At 36.8% G+C, this 17,537-nt stretch overlaps 1 protein-coding gene across 5 annotated transcripts in view; it reads left to right on the forward strand.

The window, feature by feature from the left end:
- ACMSD (aminocarboxymuconate semialdehyde decarboxylase) overlaps window positions 1–17,537 on the forward strand; it is a 38,921-nt gene that overhangs the window by 5,589 nt on the left and 15,795 nt on the right. Inside the window, exons 1-3 of one of the 5 annotated variants that reach the window (XM_079311249.1) lie at window positions 10,778–10,994; window positions 13,831–13,875; window positions 16,478–16,574. In XM_079311249.1, the coding sequence (XP_079167375.1) occupies window positions 10,938–10,994; window positions 13,831–13,875; window positions 16,478–16,574 (199 nt within the window). In that variant the 5' untranslated portion in view covers window positions 10,778–10,937. Of the gene's footprint in view, window positions 1–10,750; window positions 10,995–13,830; window positions 13,876–15,658; window positions 15,683–16,477; window positions 16,575–17,537 lie in introns of those variants that run through there. The other 4 variants (XM_079311250.1, XM_079311252.1, XM_079311251.1 and 1 more) reach the window with 4 other exon arrangements.

Genomic DNA, 17,537 nt, shown 5'->3' on the forward strand with positions numbered 1-17,537 from the left:
TACCAAGCCCTTTTCCCACCATGCCAGACCCAGGTTTTATTAAAAAGGCTGCATAAAAAGGTAGATACATATTCACTTCATCCTCAGACTCCCCCTATGCATGTATGAAATATTTATAGTTTCTAAATTTTACCCTATGCATTTGAAAAAAGGAAAAATAAATAACAGTAGTAATCCCTACTTTGAAGGTAATGGGAAATCCTCTTTCTTTATAGGATTTGCCTGTGTCAGAAAAGACATGAAATAGTTTTTATGAGGAACAGTGCTCAACTCACAACTTTTCTCATATTTTAAGCTCTAATTTGTGATTTGGTTTGATATGTTATTCCTTGTATCATCAGCAACACAACTTTTTTTTTCTTGCTGTATTTTATCAACAGACCCTGTGTGAGTTTGTGAGGGAATTACCTTTCTATTCCTCTCAATAATGCTTAGATTGCTTCTCCTCTTCTCTGAGTAAATGCTCCACAGCTCACTTTTGCTGTAAGTTGTTTGATAAACTCTATGAGATGATAATATTTTTGCAATTGATTGAAGAGTGTTTTATCCTTTTCTGATGCCAAATGAATTGTTGCTAGGGTTCTGCACATTCCCACCTGAGTATTTAGCAAGGTTAACTATGGAGTGTTTGGGAAAAGCCTGAAAACCATTGCAAAAATGAGTATTTTGTAAAACATGTTCTTCTTAGCCAGGAAACCAAACACATTTGTCTGTGTGCCAGTTTTGGGGGTTTTTTTACACCTTCTCAAGCAGATGTTTGACATTTTAAATCAAACTCTGCTAGGTCTTGATAGACATCAAATTTCTGCCTTTTTTTTTTTTTTTTCTGGAGGAAATAAAACTCGTTTCCTGAGTCCTGACGTACAATTTGGATTTGAATACTTAATTTTAATGGAGATGCTGTAGGTAAAATAACTATATTCTCTAGATACTAATATTTTAGAAGAGGCAAAAATATTGGCAAGCACATACAGAGAGTTATAATAGATTTCTGCATTCTTTTTTCTCATGATATATTGATTTTTTCTCATCCTCCTGAAGAGTGAATCACATGATTCTTGTCATTCTTCTTGTAATAAGAAATGGGGGCTGTTTTTTAGTGGAATTCAACCCCAAAATTTGAACCCAAATGTCAGGCCTTTCTCTGTGTGCAGCAGTAGGAAAAGCAATGGATCTCTATTTGGTCTTGCATGGGGAAATACAATGTGAATATTGACATTTGTCTATGCATAGCAAACACTGTCAGATCTAGATTTATGGAAGATGGATAAAGTAGATGGCTAATGATCCCACTAAAAAATTTATGTTATATTAACAGTGATAGAGTTGTGCATGCCTGTTAGCATTTGCCAATTTTACAAGGGAGAGGAGCATCTTCAGGAAATTGAAGAACTTCTCTGTAGAATGAAGAGTGTTAAATCCACTTCACCTACAAGTGCCTTCTTAAACAACCAGTAAAACTGAAATTTAAATTCAATTGAAGTTTGAAGCTCAAAATGTCAGTGAAATTTTGAAGCTCTGCTGCAATAAAACTGTCCTGTAATCAAAAAGAAAGATGACAATGTCAGTCATATAATTTAATCAGACTATGATAAAAGTCAATTTCTGCCTCTTTCAGATTCTGCCTAAAGCTTTTGATGATGCCTAAAAGTTATCAAGGGACAGGCAGTCACAGAGTAATGCACAGAGCTCCCTCTCCATCATGAAGACCACTGATATTCTTGGTATTGGAGTGCAGGGACAGCCACAGAAGTTTCATTTAGTTTTCACATTCTTCTATTATAAAATGTGTATTTTAAGAGGTAGTATTTTACTGACAGAAATTATATAGTTTGATTACTTTTTTATCTATCCACTGACTAACATAGCTGATACTGGACTATACAAATTGATTGTAGTTATATACTTAGGCAAACAGAGACACTATATCTAAATAAAAATATTAAGTTTGATTAAACCAACTGGTTTAATTAATTTACGAATAATATGCTCAGAAATTGTAGCTAGGTGTACAGACTTCCTGACTTCTGGGTTTGCATATCTAAAAGTACCTGCTTGCTTCACTTTTTTTAAAATTAAAAACCTGTCCACAGGCTTTTCTTTATCTTTGTACCAAAGTATCTTTATTTTGCATATCTGGGTTTTGTCACATTTAGGATACCAATGTATAATTTATTGGCAGGAAGTGCATCACAAAGTGACTTTTCAGGTTGAGTCAACTACAAGCCATATTTGGGTCAGACAGGATTTTTTGTGTGTGTCACAAGAAAAAAAGTTTGTTCCTTTAAAATTTGAAATTCAGCTAATGGAGGCAAGGTGATGTGTTTTTTCATTTAAAAAGTGGACAAATATTATAACACAGATATGAAGCAGATAAAGGTCTCACTGTGGCAGTCACAGCCTCAAAATACTCTTACAGACCCACTGCACATTTCATGCACAAGAGGAGCCCAGTTTCTGCTCTTGGAGCAGCTGAGCACACTTCTTGCACCAGACAATACTTTAAGAGATTATTAGTCTTTGGGTGTGGTTGTTACTTAGCTATAAGATAGATCTGGCTTTTTGTTTCCTGTTTCTTAACTTTCACTTCTCTTTGCTCTTGATAGCTGTTTCTTGGCTTACTCATTTCAGCCTTACTTGCAGGCTGAGAATTTGAGGGGGACACAGTTCATGCACATAAGATAATTTTTTTCTCCATTATTCTGCTGTCTCTTTTTACTGCTACTGTAGAATTGCTTGTTCTTCTTTCCTTTTCAAAACTGAAGAGGGAGAATGAGAATGAATGGCTTGAGCCAGTCACAAACTGTATCATGAGAGGTTCAGATGGGACATTAGGAAAATATTCTTCACTATGATATTGGTGCACCTCCAGAAGAGAGGTGGTGGAAGGATTTCTAAGTTCAGCTATCACAAAAGCCACAGGTAACCACAGCTGACCTGGGATAATGGTGCTTATGGTCCTTCCCAGAGAAAAGAGTTGGTCTAAATGATCTCCACAGGCTCCTTCAGGGCCAAAGTTCTTTAGTTTAACCAATATGAACATCAGGGGTTATACTGCTGTAAGGTTTTACCTTGTAAATGATAAATAAAGTAATATCAAAGCATGTTGACACAAAATATGCAGAGGTTTAGAGAAAGTGATAATTCCAGCCCAAGAACAGGTTAATTTACCAATAAAGAACAAGTGCTATGTTTTCCTGAAGGATAAAATACTGATGACTCACTCGTCTTGGACTGTCATTTTACTGTTGATTTTATATAGGCTCTCAATTGAGAACATTATTTATCTGATAGTCTATCTAAGCCCTTATTCTACTCTATCTTTTTATGATAAGCCTGCTGCCTTTACCTTATATAACTTTGAATTTTGGTCCTTTTTTTTTACGGGCACAGAAAAGTGATCTCATACTTATGAAGATCATTAATTGTGAAACTCTCCAGAACTACAGATTGTTCTGACTGATGTATCAGTAAACTTTGAATTGTCTCCTTTATCAGTCTGAAGTTTGTGTAATTGTGTTTACCAAAAATTCAATTTCTAAATGAAACTTAATCAGGAAATAAAATCAAGAAGGTACCGAGGTCTGTTTCACATCCCATAATCATTTTAAATAGAAGTTCATCGAGATTGTTTTGCTTATCTTAACTTTGAGGATAACACATATTTGGAAGACATTTAAGTTTTCATGGAGTCACAGAACAATTTAAGTTGGAAGGAACATTAATGATCATCTGTGAAGATTTGTTTTTGTGGATGTTCTTTTGCTTTAACTTATTTCTGTATTAAAACTGGCCAGTGGTTTCAACACTTATTATTGGTGTTTCATGGGATATCAGACTTGTTGCCTTTAGACTTGTTGATTTTCCCACTAGATTCCATTATGCATTAAGTGCAAGTTAATTTATAGGTTGACTACAATTGCACATGCTAAAGATTTTTAAAATGGCAATGATCTATTGTATTTGCTGCTAGTCTGTGCTTAGAACTGTGGCTTAAAAATCACTTGACCTACTTCTACCTAACAACAACCCAATCCATCCTTAATGCATCAAATATGGATTTACTCAAAGCAATAAAGGAAGTCAGCCATGGCAACAATATCTGATCATGTGTGCAATGTGCTTTTTAGGATAAAACTTGTCCAACCATTTCTGCATTTAACATTTAAAGAGTGACTTTAATGCTGCAGATTGCTTCCTTTCTGGCTGTATGGCTTCAGCTGAAGTGATAGGAAGTGTCCTAAGTAAAGCTGCAGTGCTGAAGATTGTTTTTAAATAAAGAGTCCCACATGAGCTTTTTTCTTTAATTTAGTAGCTAATTCAGGATAGGTAATCAGAATAATTTATCACTTTAGGTTTAAATATAGAGATGCTTCTGTTTCCTCCACCCAGATGAACTATTAGCAATTCCCTTACAAAATTATGTGGTGCTCAAGAGTGAGGCTTCTAGAACCTTAGGTCCTGACCAGTGAAGCACCATCTGAGGTGGAGCAGAAGTCCAACACCTTCAAAAGAACTGACCAGATATGTGTTATCCAGGGTACACTCCCCTATATTCTGTATTCTGAGCTGTGTTTTTTCGTTATTCTTTATGTAGCATGTAAGAGGCTCCAGACTAGAAAGGGGTAATTCAATATTGCAACATTTTACTGTAAGAGAAGTGTAGAATATGAGCTGGATGAACCAGTTCAGTAAGCCTGGGACAATATTGGAAAAGTGTCCAAGGACAAGAAATCAAGTAAATATTAACTTAGTTCTAAAAAGTTCTTTTAAATCCTCATGCTGTTGGAACACATAATAGCAAAGTAGAACCTGTGCTTGTTTATAAATTGACTTTTGTGAAGAGGACAGATTAATTCCACCTGGAGAAACTTACCAAAAGATTGCTATGAACTCAGGCTGTTTAACTGTCTGTACTTTATTTAAAACTTCATTTCCCTCACACTATGCCCTGAGGTTCGAAAAACTATGATTTTAATTGTCCTGTGGAATGCAGGGCTGTAGATAATGCAGTGTATTCTTTGACATAAAAGGGTGTATGGTTTGTATTTGCCTATGATGGGTGATGGGATTCAATCCTTTTGTAACACTGGTATAAAAAAATACCCCATGAGAGCTGCCTTCAGCCAAAATGTTGAAGTACCTACAAACTGCAAATATGACCTAGGGCATAGATCCACTGAATTAGAGCAGCTGGGTTCCTCTTGCCACTTGAGATGAAGAGATTGAATGTAGCTTTTATTTGGTTAGTAATAATATAAATTAGTAGACATTAATTATTGTTAATTTTTTTATTGGTTAATCTCATATTTCATTACTTGGATCCAAACTTGAGAGTTTGACAAATGGAATGAAATCTTATTGCTAATTAATATTTTCATATGGAAAGTTTAGTGGCAGAAATTTCCTTTATTATTTGGTCAATGGTAAACACTTAGTGAAAATCAACATTCAAATCCTGGTATTTGAAGCATGTATTCTACATTGGGATCCTAATAATTGTTCTCCAAGTTCCCAAGGGATTTTAGTACTCCCAGTTATTCAATAACATACAGCAGAGACAAGCAAGTATGTCAGAAAAATGGATATTGGGAGGCATGTGTTTCCTTCCAGATCCTAAAAAAGCTGAATTACTAGAGAAAAGGGATTTTAAAACAACCATTCACCAAGCTGGCATGGGCCATCAGACCTTGTCCAAAACCAGCACTCTGGTGTTGAATCCTGAACTCCACACAAGGTTTACCTGTGATTCCTCATTGAAATGGGTCTGTCTTTCCAGGGGTTCAAAATTACTTTTTGAATCTCCACCTGATTGATCTCTTCTGTAACAACTAGGTTTCCTGGTGACTTAAGGGGTCTTTCTGTTGCATCTGAAATTATTAATTACCACAGAGTTCTTCTAAAACATCTGTAATTTTTTTCAGTTGGTAGAAAGTTTACATGAAACATTAGATGGAGATGAGTGCCAATATCCTGAAGTGGAAAATAGATCTTATTTAGAAGCAGGATTTTTTTCTGATCTTCACACTCAGAAATTAACACAGATGTTTTGGTGTGTTTGCAATAGAGTTCTGGCTGTAGTTGTGACCAAGAAAGTGCCAATTTCTTAATCTTTTTTAGCAAATTAAAAAAAAAAAAAAAAAATCAAGCAAATTATTAAAGCACATGTAAACACAGCCAGGAAGTCATGGATCTATTTTAGTAATTGTGAAGAAGGTGGCTCATCCTCAGAGGGTGTGATTAAATTCCTAATGTCAGAATGAAAAAAAAGAAAAGGCAGTACCTACTTGTTTGTAGCTGGACTCAGCAAGTGGAAGCAGGCTCCAGAAATATTCTGTGGAGGAATTCCTCTGCCAGGCTCCCTGCTCCAGATGGATGAAGAAATGCAGCTGCAGCACAAAACCCCAAACATTTACATCACAAATATCTGCAGAGCTGGAGACATCCTTGCTTTGGCACTCACTTCCTCTCTGAAGCAGTGAAAGTTCTGAGAAGACTTTCCTTGTCCCCAAAGTTCAGTTGTGCCCAAAGCATGGCACAGAGAGGCCTCTGCAAAGAGAGAAAAGTGAGGATTTGACTATCTAGCATCCAGGAAAAAATGTTGTTGAGAAACATAGGGCAGGAGTTACTATTTATTTGTTTTAGGCAGCAGTCTTCCAAATAATTTAAACTATTTCAGATGTTACCATAGGGTATTAAGTTCAAAATGATGACTTTTTGGTACCTGTAAGTTTCATTCTATCTGTTCTTCCTGGCCCACATTTATGCTGGTGGTATCTCGCTGGTTGTTCCCACTGCACAGGAGTGACATTTGGTCTGGTACATCCTTAAACAGAGGGTTGTTTGGTTTGGTTTTTTTTTTTTGCTTGAGTCTACACATGAAGGAAAAAAATAAAGTTCTATTGTTCTCATACTGGCATTTTAGAAAATATCTATTTAATTAACACTTTTAGAAGTATTTAGAAATAGAAGACTTCTATGCAAGATAAATGCATGGTAAGTGTAAATTGCAGAATTGCAGTTGTAGTGTATTAAGGAAATAATTATGTTATTTGAAGGTTAGCCATACAATTTTCTTCTATTCTTTTAGAATGGAAGTTGAATTTCAACAATGTAATATTTTCTAGAAATAAGGATTTTTTAATGGCTTCACTTGGGCAGCAGAGAACATGTTAATGGTCACGAATTTGGCAGAGGATATTGTTTGCTTTCACCACTGTGTGATTCATCAGAACTCTGGTTGGATGGTGGTCAGAAAGCAGTGCAGGGCTGCCAAAGGCGTCAGCAACCTTGGACACCTTTACACCACGAATTTTAGTGACACAAAAAGGCTGTGGCAGGTCTGATAGAGAGCCCACGCAGGGAGCATCACCCTGAGCTTGTGCAGCTGTGAAGCTTCACTATGCAGAGTTAATAGCTGAGATCTTGGGAGCATCAGAGAGGCAGCAGCATCACACCTGAGCTGAAAATCCAACTTCTCTGCAAGAATAAATGGGCTCAGGGTACAGAGCAGCAGCAGCTCTGATGTCTGTCTAAACAGAGGCTGTTTGTTTCTGAAAAAGGCTTTTTAATAACAAAGTGAAAAATCTACTGTTCTTCAGCATTTAGTGATGAGTACACCTGCACTCTGCCACCTCGAGCTGGTTTAGCTGGCTGTAGATTGGATGTGTGTGTGCCTTTTCAGTTGCATTCTGTAAATGTGTATCAAGGAAACCCTGGCATTACAGTCCAGCTGGCTGTGTGAGCCACCAGGAGCTTAGGCAGTCACATTGGAGTGTTTGGTTTATTGCCCTGGAGAACAGGGAATCATAATACCACCCACACTCTGGGAGATATCTTGGTTAAGGACTTCACTGGTGTAGCTGTAGCTGGGTGTGTCCTCCTGGTGTAGCTCTGCTAGGTGAAACAATGTTTTCCTGTGAAAAATACCACTCAGGAGCTACACATGTGAAGTGCTGCACAGGAACTGCATAATGTTATTCCTCATTAGGAGGGAAACCATAACCATTGCTGCTATTCCCTGCAGAACTCAGACCACACCACTCCCACTGAAGTCTGTGTTCTTTAGAGTCCCAGAAGAGGTTTAAGTTCTGTGATCACTCTAATTTAATAGGAGAGGTTTAATGATTTGATACCACAGGGAAAAAAAAACCAGAATTACTGACTTTTGCATCCTTTCCAAATCTGACATTTCCAAGCAGGTCTGTAATGGCAGTCTCAAAGGACCCTGCAGTCCCGAGCACAGCCAAAGGATAACCTGTTGCTAAGCAACCGATATAAGTGTGCTGCTCAACATTTATTTCATTTGGAAAGGAATGTATTCTTTAAGTACTTCATCTTAGCTACTAAACACAAAGAGTTTTCCACTTGTTTTTCTGTAGCTGTGCACATGTGTAAAACAGCCCATTTGCCCAATCAAATGTGCATTTTCAATAACGTGTCAGAGAGGAACATGCAAAATGGAAGGTATAAAAAACTGGTGCAAATACTTTAGTCGTTTCTAAGATCAGCATCCTGAATTTGCCTCTCTGTGTATTTGTTTAGCCTAATGGAAAGTGGGCTGCCTTGGAAGCATGGATGTGGCAGAGCTTTCTGCAGAGCTTACCAGTATTTGTTGATGCAGCCTTTTTTGAAGATGTCAGGGCTTTCCCACTGATACGAGGATTTTTAACCCTGATAAGCAAAGACCAGAACACAACACCCAGTTTCCATCCTGAAGACTCCAAATCTCAGATTCTTCACTTGTTTTAGAAAAGCAGATATATAGGTTCAGAAAAGAGCACTTAATGCCCTACAATTAACACCATTTTCAAATTAGTGCTTGTCCCTACAGTGAAATAAAACCCTACAGATCTGCTAGGCTTGTGTGTGTGTATCTGAAAGCAGTCTTGGCTGAATAGTCTATAGCTAGATTGTCCTTGGAGGAGTTGTTAGTCATGTTTTCCAGTTTAGAGTACATTGGGTGCCTGTGTATCTGAAGAGCTTTTTGTTCCTAGCCAGTGAAGGTCTTTCTGCTACTGACCCAATGGATTATGTTGGATATAGACAGATGTCTCACTGCCCTTTGATCAAGTGACATGGATACACATTTTGCCTTCAACTGGTGTGGTTTCCAAATGATGTGTTTTGTCAAATGAAATGCAGTGTGGGAGTACTACAGTGTTTGCAAGCTAAGCTGTGTCTTGGGAGCAGTAACTAACAACTACAGCTTTTTTTAGAGCTGAGGAAAATTAAGCTCAGTGTTAAAGAAATGCAGCTGAGCTCTGCATGGAATCCTGCAGCTTTGGTACTGAAGACTCTTGGTGTCTCAGACTACTCAGGTGCACAGATCTCTCCCTGCCCCTCTCCCTCACTTCACTCTGCTTTCTGTGCTTAACTAGGGAACTGTCTTCCAGACATCTCTTCATTGGAGGACTCAAGTGTTTGCCTCCCATCTGTGCATTCATGATGCAGCTCTCCCAGAGCTGAATCAATACTTCTTTCTTCTGTCAGCTGTAGTCCATGCAGGAGCACTGCTGTCAACAGGCTGACACTGCAGTGCCACACAGCGTGGCTGTCACATCTGGGAGCAGGAGAGCAAATTTGCTGCTTAACCTGGCAGCCTGGCCATGAAGAGATTGATTTTGAGATGGAAATAATTGCCATTTTCAATCCCAGAGTTTTGATCTGTTAAAGTAAATTGTTCTGTCTTGCTTTATTTAGGGAATACTTTTCCAAAACTGCTGTTTTCTATTTCTTTGGAACACTCAGTCTTCAGTGACCTCTCACTGCAGAGAAGTACAAGATCAACCAACCAACCCTGTCACGAGCAGCTGACATGAAAAATAACTCCCAAGAAAGGTATCTGACCAAATCCAAAACAGACTTGTTTAATGAGTGAACATGTAGGAAAATACAAGTCTGGAGGGTTTTTTCAAGCCCAAATGAAATAGGAAAGTCAGGAAAAGGATAAAACCAAATGGGCCACTTATTTTTCAAGATGCTTGATTTCAAGCTGCAAGATTCCCAACAGCATTTGGGTTTGGGAAAAAAAATTTTTCACTAAAAAAACTAATCAGGGAATGGTTAACAAACACAAGAGGATGTTGTGTGAGTAACATATACTGAAATAAAACTACAGGGGGAATAAATTACAGCCAAAAATATAGCACAAATAAAGAGCAAGGGTATCTTAAGCAAAGTGTAATTCTAAATTGAGCAAAGGGCAAAAGATGAGATGTAGTTTCACAGGAAATCTGAAATAGCTTCAGTTAAGCTTAACTTAGGCTGCAGAAGCTGTTATATTTGAAATAGATCTATGTTTTACTGTATAATTGAGGCATCTTGAGAGGCTGTAAGCACCATTATGCAGTAGCTTGTGTAAATATCCTGAGTGAACCAATGATGAGGAGGGGGAATATAAAATGCAGAGCATAGATTTGGCTAAAATTCAGTATTTTGGAGGGGACTTAATATAACTTCAAAGAAACTGCAAGAGAAAAAATGAGAACAGATGAGGATGTGTGACTCTGCCAAGGGTATATTATATGCCCTCTACAAATTATTTCACAACCTAAGAGGGAGAAAGGAGGAAATTCAAGTCAGCATGCTTAATACATTTATTCTAACTCAATTTTATTGAATTATTTTTTGACATTTTAGATTCTGTGTAAAATAAATCCCTTCATATTGCCAATATAAACAAGTATTTTCCCTTTGCCCTCAGTCAGCTGCAGTTTATGCATTAACAGGGACTTTCTGCTTGAAATTGTTCTTTTGGAGAGCCACTCCTCTGGAATTAGGCTCCCTGGTTGGCCACTGTACCCCGTTCTCCTGATAGGACAGCAGGTGGATCTGGAGAGCAGCCAAAGGGAATAACCTGTGACCCAGGGACTGGAGGAATAGCAGCACTGACACAGAAAACATTAGCACTGAAGGAGTGTTTCTCCTCTTCAAAAATGAAAATTGATATTCATAGCCACATTCTGCCTAAGGAATGGCCCGACCTAAAAAAGGTAATAAGATTTTAGACATTCAGTGCTTTATGTTATCAGCAACCATTTCTACCAATGTGGTTTTTCAAAGAAAAATGAGTTAAGGATTCTGTGGTAAATATCTCTAGTTTTTTGTCTAATTTGGGATTTTTTTTCCAACTGTAAAATATTTGTATTGCACTGCTTTGAAAAGCAAGAGTCCAGTCATAAGGAGTTATAAAACTGGGCTCTCTTCCCCACTTTTAATTTATTCTGAACGAATTCCTAAAGTTTTCCTTGAGTTTTTTGAGACCCAAAATTTTTGGATGATAATATAAATTCCACTTTCTGGATAAAAGTAGAGCTGTTCTGTTCCATTCCTAAATGGTATTCACTTTTGTTTTAAATAAAATAAATAATCAAATATTAGACAAAATTAATGTTAACTAAGACAAATTCATTCACATCATTATACCCACAGGCATGAAATCATTAACTTCAATGGGAGTGGGGTCACTCTAAGAACAGCTAATTGATGGTGATAATTTTACTAGTATCTGTTATTTTTTCAGTTACTGGAAAGAAGTAGCATTGTATTTAAAATAGATAATCTCAGTTGTCAGAACCCTGAAGCTATAAGTGAATTTCTGTTAACTTATTATTGCTGTTGTTGTTATTGTTATTCATTGACATAATTTTTTTTTTATCCACAATATTTTCCATGATTCTGTGAAATGTATTTTAGAATGAAAAATGTCATTTAGGATTTAATGTAATCAATCTGAAAGGGCTTCATATCTATTAGCTCTGCATTTCTGTGATTTAAGCAGTCCAGTTTCAGTCAATATTAGAGACAGAGCAGCTGGGAAATGTAAACAGCACATTAGGAAAAAAAGTCATGAGAAAACCTGGCATTAAAAACATACACAGGATTATTTCTTCATTAGTCTGAAAAATAACATCATTATGCACAAAACCTCCTGGAAAGGAATGTTTGTTTCCTTGTTTAGCTAGGAAGTTTTATAAATGTCTATTTGTACCTCCTATTTGTAATAATAACAGCTCATGATGAAAACCACATGCACTGGATAATGTAGGTGAGGATACAGATACTTTTAGAAAAATTATGTCTGTTCTAAATGGGAGTTTAAATATCCAGACTACAAAGACAGGTTACTTTTGCATGTTTCAGATTTTGTTGTCTTTGTGCAATAAATTCATAAAAATGCCTATAGAATTCCTTTGTTCTGATGTTATATGGTGTTTTTTTAAAAACTAAATATTTTTGTCTATAAGTTCTTTAAAAGGACAATAAATCCACTGAGATAAAATGGCCCTGAGAATTCCTTGATGTTCAGATATGTACATCCAGACTAAATTCACTAATGTTAAACACTGTGGGTCAGCAGTGCATTTCTTTAAACAGAGGTAAAGAGACAAATACCAAATTTTTAAAATTTAATTTCCACCTGCTAGGTTTTTTTTTCCTCTGTTCTGAGCAATTCAATGGTTTATTAATGGGCTCAGAGTAGAAAACAACTCTCAGAATTCCCTGGAGTCCTCTGCAAATTCAAGCCATTAACACAGATCTCTCCATTTCATGCAAGGAAAACCAATAAGGCATCTTAACATGCACAAATTTAATTAGTGCTAAATTTCTCTTTCTTGTTTCCAGCTTTGTAAATGCTGGACCTTCAAACTAGAAAATTCTATTGCCAAGATACTGATTTAACAGCCTAGAAAAATATCACAAATATAAAAAAAATCATAGAAAAAAAGCAGATATGGACTGTCAACACCTACAACTAACAGCTGAGGGGAAGAAAGAATAAAATAAGTGATTTTCTCTATTGCCTATGGGCTCCTTCAGCATCTATTTGAGGTACTTGTTTTATGCTCATCTTACAATTGCAATTAGCATGGATCTAGTTTAAAGTTCTCATTAGTTGTCACTCAAACTGTCTCAAAATGCCAGTATTTTATACGTGTATAAACCTATAAATGTATAAATCTAAATAAAACCTACATAGTTGCATAATTACACATAGCACACAGCCTCAGTGGCTGCATCTCTGGCTGAGGTCAGAAGCTTTGGCTCTTCACACCCACACTCACATTAGGAAAGCTCACAGTGGCATTAAGGTATCACAGGAAATCCAGGACTGTGTCCAAATCATTTGCACTTCAGTGAAACAAATGCCTGCTCTTAGTTTCCTTTTAAATATTTCTTTTTAGGAGAAATGAGAATTCTGAGCATTGTTTTCACTCAGAGATTTCAAGAGTTCATTCCTTTCTAATTGATAATTTATGAAAGTAAAAGGAAGTCAGCACCTTATGCAGGTTTTGCCTTTTTTGCATGAACAATTCTGAATCTCTCTGGAAGAATCAATGAGCATCTAAGCTTCTCTTCCCTGTTTAAATATTAATAGACAAAAGGCTGACCTTCACTCCTGCTGCTGAATCATGGAAGCTGAAAAGTGGAATCAATGCATCTTTGTGCTAATGATTAACTGATCACAGATTGCAAAGTTGTGAGCTCAATTTTCACATTGACAGATGCTTAATTTAATATTTTCTGTGTCAAAATTATTTCAGGTAGAACCTCAATGTATTAAGCAACTTTAAGCATTTTTAAAGCAGTTGTTTAAAAATATGGTTGAACTGGAAACTGAAATTCCAGCTCTACAAACACTATTAGTCCAGTCCAGCTCCACTTCAGCACTTCTGCTGAAGTCAGTGAGACTAATCTGGCTCAAAGCTGAGCATGTGTTTCTCCTGAATGAGGTATTTTTGTAAGAACTGCAATTATTACTATTATTATTATTATTATTACTGCAGAGAGCTAACTAACACTGGCTTTCTCTTCTTTCCTCCACAGAGATATGGATATGGTGGATGGGTACAGCTCGATCATCACTGCAAGGTTTGGGCTCTTTGGTGCTCAGAGCAGATCTTGTGTCATCATCAGAAACTCAGAGTATATCTATTAAGAAGCAAAGTGGCAATAAGATTGGCTCTTTGGTACAGATTTCTCTAGAGGTCTATTTCCTATGAAAAAGTATCAGGCCAAGTCCTCAGCAGAACCTTTTGCCTGAAAGATGAAACTCACACTGTCTTATATGGACCAGCATCCATTCTTCTTTGTAATGTCATTTTAACACTTGGAATAGATAGCTCTGAGAAAGTATTTTCAACAAAATAAGTCAGGCTAAAGCAGGTTACATATAGATTTTGGCTGAGTTAAATGCAGTCATCTGTATGAGAAGCAAACCCAAAAGGAACAGATATTTAATAAACAAGAATAAAGCTACCTGCAGAACCAAAGCATGGATGGCACAGCATTTGGGATACATGGCAGCTGCAGGAAGGAGACAAGGACTGGACACATTTCTGGTGGTTTTGCTACAGGTCTGATTGAAATTCTGTGCTAAAAATAGTTTGCAGAGGAACTCTGTGGCAAGTCAATAATGGCCTTACGTGCTCTGCTGAGAACTCCATTGGCCTACTTCTGTCTGGAAATTTTGCATGACAAAAAGTGCATGGCAAAATAAAATCCTGTTCAGACATGTGGAGCTGGGGATGCTAACTCCTAAGATTAAAATAACCCAAAGGCTTCCCATATAATTCTCTGAAGCACCAGGGTCAAACTGGAAGAAAATAATTTTGTGCATATTTTAAAAGTGCAATTTGGGATGTAGTTTAGTGATGGGAGAATTTTAAATGTGGTTTGCTGAATCAAATCAGCCTGCAGGATTTAATTTTTAAGCGTCTCTCTTTTAATTTCCACAGACATTAATTAAACATTAAATATTAGATAATTTTTAGGATGGGTTAGAGTAGAGAAGTATAGAATAGAATGGAACAGTAAAGTCCATGTGATCTATTTATCCATTATAAAGTTCTTGGTTCTACTCTGCCTTATTCTCACCCCCCAAATCTATTTTTGTTTATTGGATAACCTGTATCAATGCACTAAACTTTTCTTAATTGAGTATTTGAGTGTATGGCTACATAAACCTCTCCATCAAGTTGGAAAATCAGTTTTACCTGAACCTGAAGTATTTTACTGGGGATCAGGACCCTGTATTTATAATATTACAAGTAATTTTCAACCCATGATACAGCTAACAAGTAACTTAACAGGTTGCCAAGGCAGAACACTTAGATTTGTTGAGGAAAGCTTTAAAATATTCATTAGGATAGTATATTTGTGAATGATATGTGAAGTTAATAAAGAATTCAAGATTAAGAACAGTTTGAGTTCTCAAAAGAAGGGGACAGTATCCCCCTAGTTGAGCAGCTTGTAGTAAATATTCTGATTTAACAGGTTCTTTTCTTTAGAAAAATTGACAGGATCCTAAATAAGACCAATTTTGTGAAGAGAAATAAAGTGGCCTTTGGAGAGAGAGAGAGAGAAATCCCTATCTCAAAGGGCCAGAAGACTGCCTTGCCCTCAGCTCCTGCTTTCTGGGAAGGTGGAGGAACAGCTGCTGTGTTTTCTTGTGTGGGTTTCAGTTTTTACCTGCAGATGGAGTGTGTTCTCTGCCCAGTGCTTCTGCTGCATGGCTGCACTCACCCACCCCATGTGCACAGCATCAGGGGATCTTCTGACTTTTCATTTACCCCTAGAACAGATTAAAACAACCTGGAAACACTCAGGGCTTGCAGGTGATGGTGAATTGTGTCTCATCCATTTGCCAACAGAAATCTTGTTGTGTCTGTAGCAGCTGGTGGGTACCCCAATTGTAACAGATAATTTGCTTAATGTGGTGACACTGTGCCTCTCTTTGAACAATTCACACATCAACCAAATATGAAATTTTAAAAGTTTCCCTGCTGATAAAGGAACTGTATTAAATTTCATGACTATGATAACATTTTGAACTTCCTAAGACTGGAAATTGGTGGCCTATGAGGAAGATTTTACACTAATTCAGGTAATGGGTTTATACTGTGTTTAAGTTTTGTTTGAGATTTTTTTTCCCAAAATTCTTCAATATTTTTTTTCTTCCCAAGGAGAAAACATAATCTGAAGACAACACATTAGGTCTCCTTTTGTCTCTGTTTCACTGGTGAAAAGAAATAACTGAAATTAACTGTGTTGCACAATTATTTCTGTAGTTACTGGAATTACTGCAATGCTATTGACTTTAAAACAACACATACATACCCAAAGGGAAAATTTAACACAGATTTAATTAGAGCATTGTTTTGAGGTCAAAATTTGGTTTGAGGATAAACTTGGATTAAGGTACCTGGTATCTTTTCCAAATAAATATAGAGTGATGTACATTGCAAAAGGAAAGGGATATTTTATCATTCTGAAGAATTAAATCTGAATTATAAATGACTGTTCTATTCATGTCTATTTTAAAAATAGTTTTTGTTTAAAAATACCTACTGTAAGGAAAAAAATCAAAATTTTGCCACTGAATTTCTGTAAGGAGCACAGTATACTCAAAAGACTATAAATTAGCAAGTACTACTTTGTCACATTTATAATATATGAAAATGTCATTTCACAGGGACAGGCAAAGATGATGAAGGATGGAAAGGTTTTCAGAGTTATTCAAGAGAACTGCTGGGATCCAGAAGTACGGATCAAAGAGATGGACCAGTCAGGTACCCTGTTTACTTTTCTAATACCTTTTTCCTGTTTAGCCATGTTGCAGCTTCATTCTGTGTTTTTGCTGGAGAATCTGAGCCTAGAGAACTGGTACAATTACTTTGTCAGAAAAGAGAGTTTTCCTCATTTAGAAATTTAACCAGATGCCAAATTTGCAAATTTATTTTCCATCATGTTACATGCAAGCCACTAAATAAGGTTAAATGGGAGACTGAGGATGAGGGAAGGAATTTCTAGGGTGACCAATTATTTTCACTAGCTCTATTAACACTGCAATTCCAAAATACTCCTGTAAGAGAAATATTATGTTCTAAATATTTTTTTTTCTTAGATTAAGGCCTGAATAGTTTCTACATCCGTTTCCCAGTTGACACAACTTGATATCTTCAACTTTTCATAAGGATCAAACACCTGAACTGCTTAAATGAGCAAATATTGTACAAGTAACACCTTTATGATTATTGTTTCCTCCTCTCAGACCTTATCACCCTCGACAGGCACATGAGAGAGGTTGTAGCCAGGAGGGAGTTGGTCTCTTTTTCCCAGAAAATGAGTAATAAACAAGAAGAAATGGCCTCAAATTGCACCAGTGAATGTTTAGATTGGATATTAGGAAGAATTTCTTCACTAAAAGTGTTGTCAAGACCTAGAACAGCCCTGGTGGAATCCCCATCCCTGGAGGGATTTAAAGGATGTGTAGATTGGTGCTTGGGGACATGGTTCAGTGGTGGGCTTGGCCACCACTGGATTAATGCTTGGAATCAATCATCTTAGAGGTCCTTCCAACCTAAATTATTCTGTGATTCTGTGTTAGGAGATACTCTGGGTTATTCTTTTTAGGAAGGTTTAGTGCAATACATAACATAGGCTGGCTTGGGAACTCACCAGGTTGTGTGAAATTAATGTAAACAAAAGTTAGATAATTTTTATCTACTTCATTTTCACCCTGGAAAAGCAGT

The sequence above is a fragment of the Erithacus rubecula genome (genome assembly GCF_903797595.1).
Source record: "Erithacus rubecula genome assembly, chromosome: 8".
Taxonomy (NCBI): Eukaryota; Metazoa; Chordata; class Aves; order Passeriformes; family Muscicapidae; genus Erithacus; species Erithacus rubecula.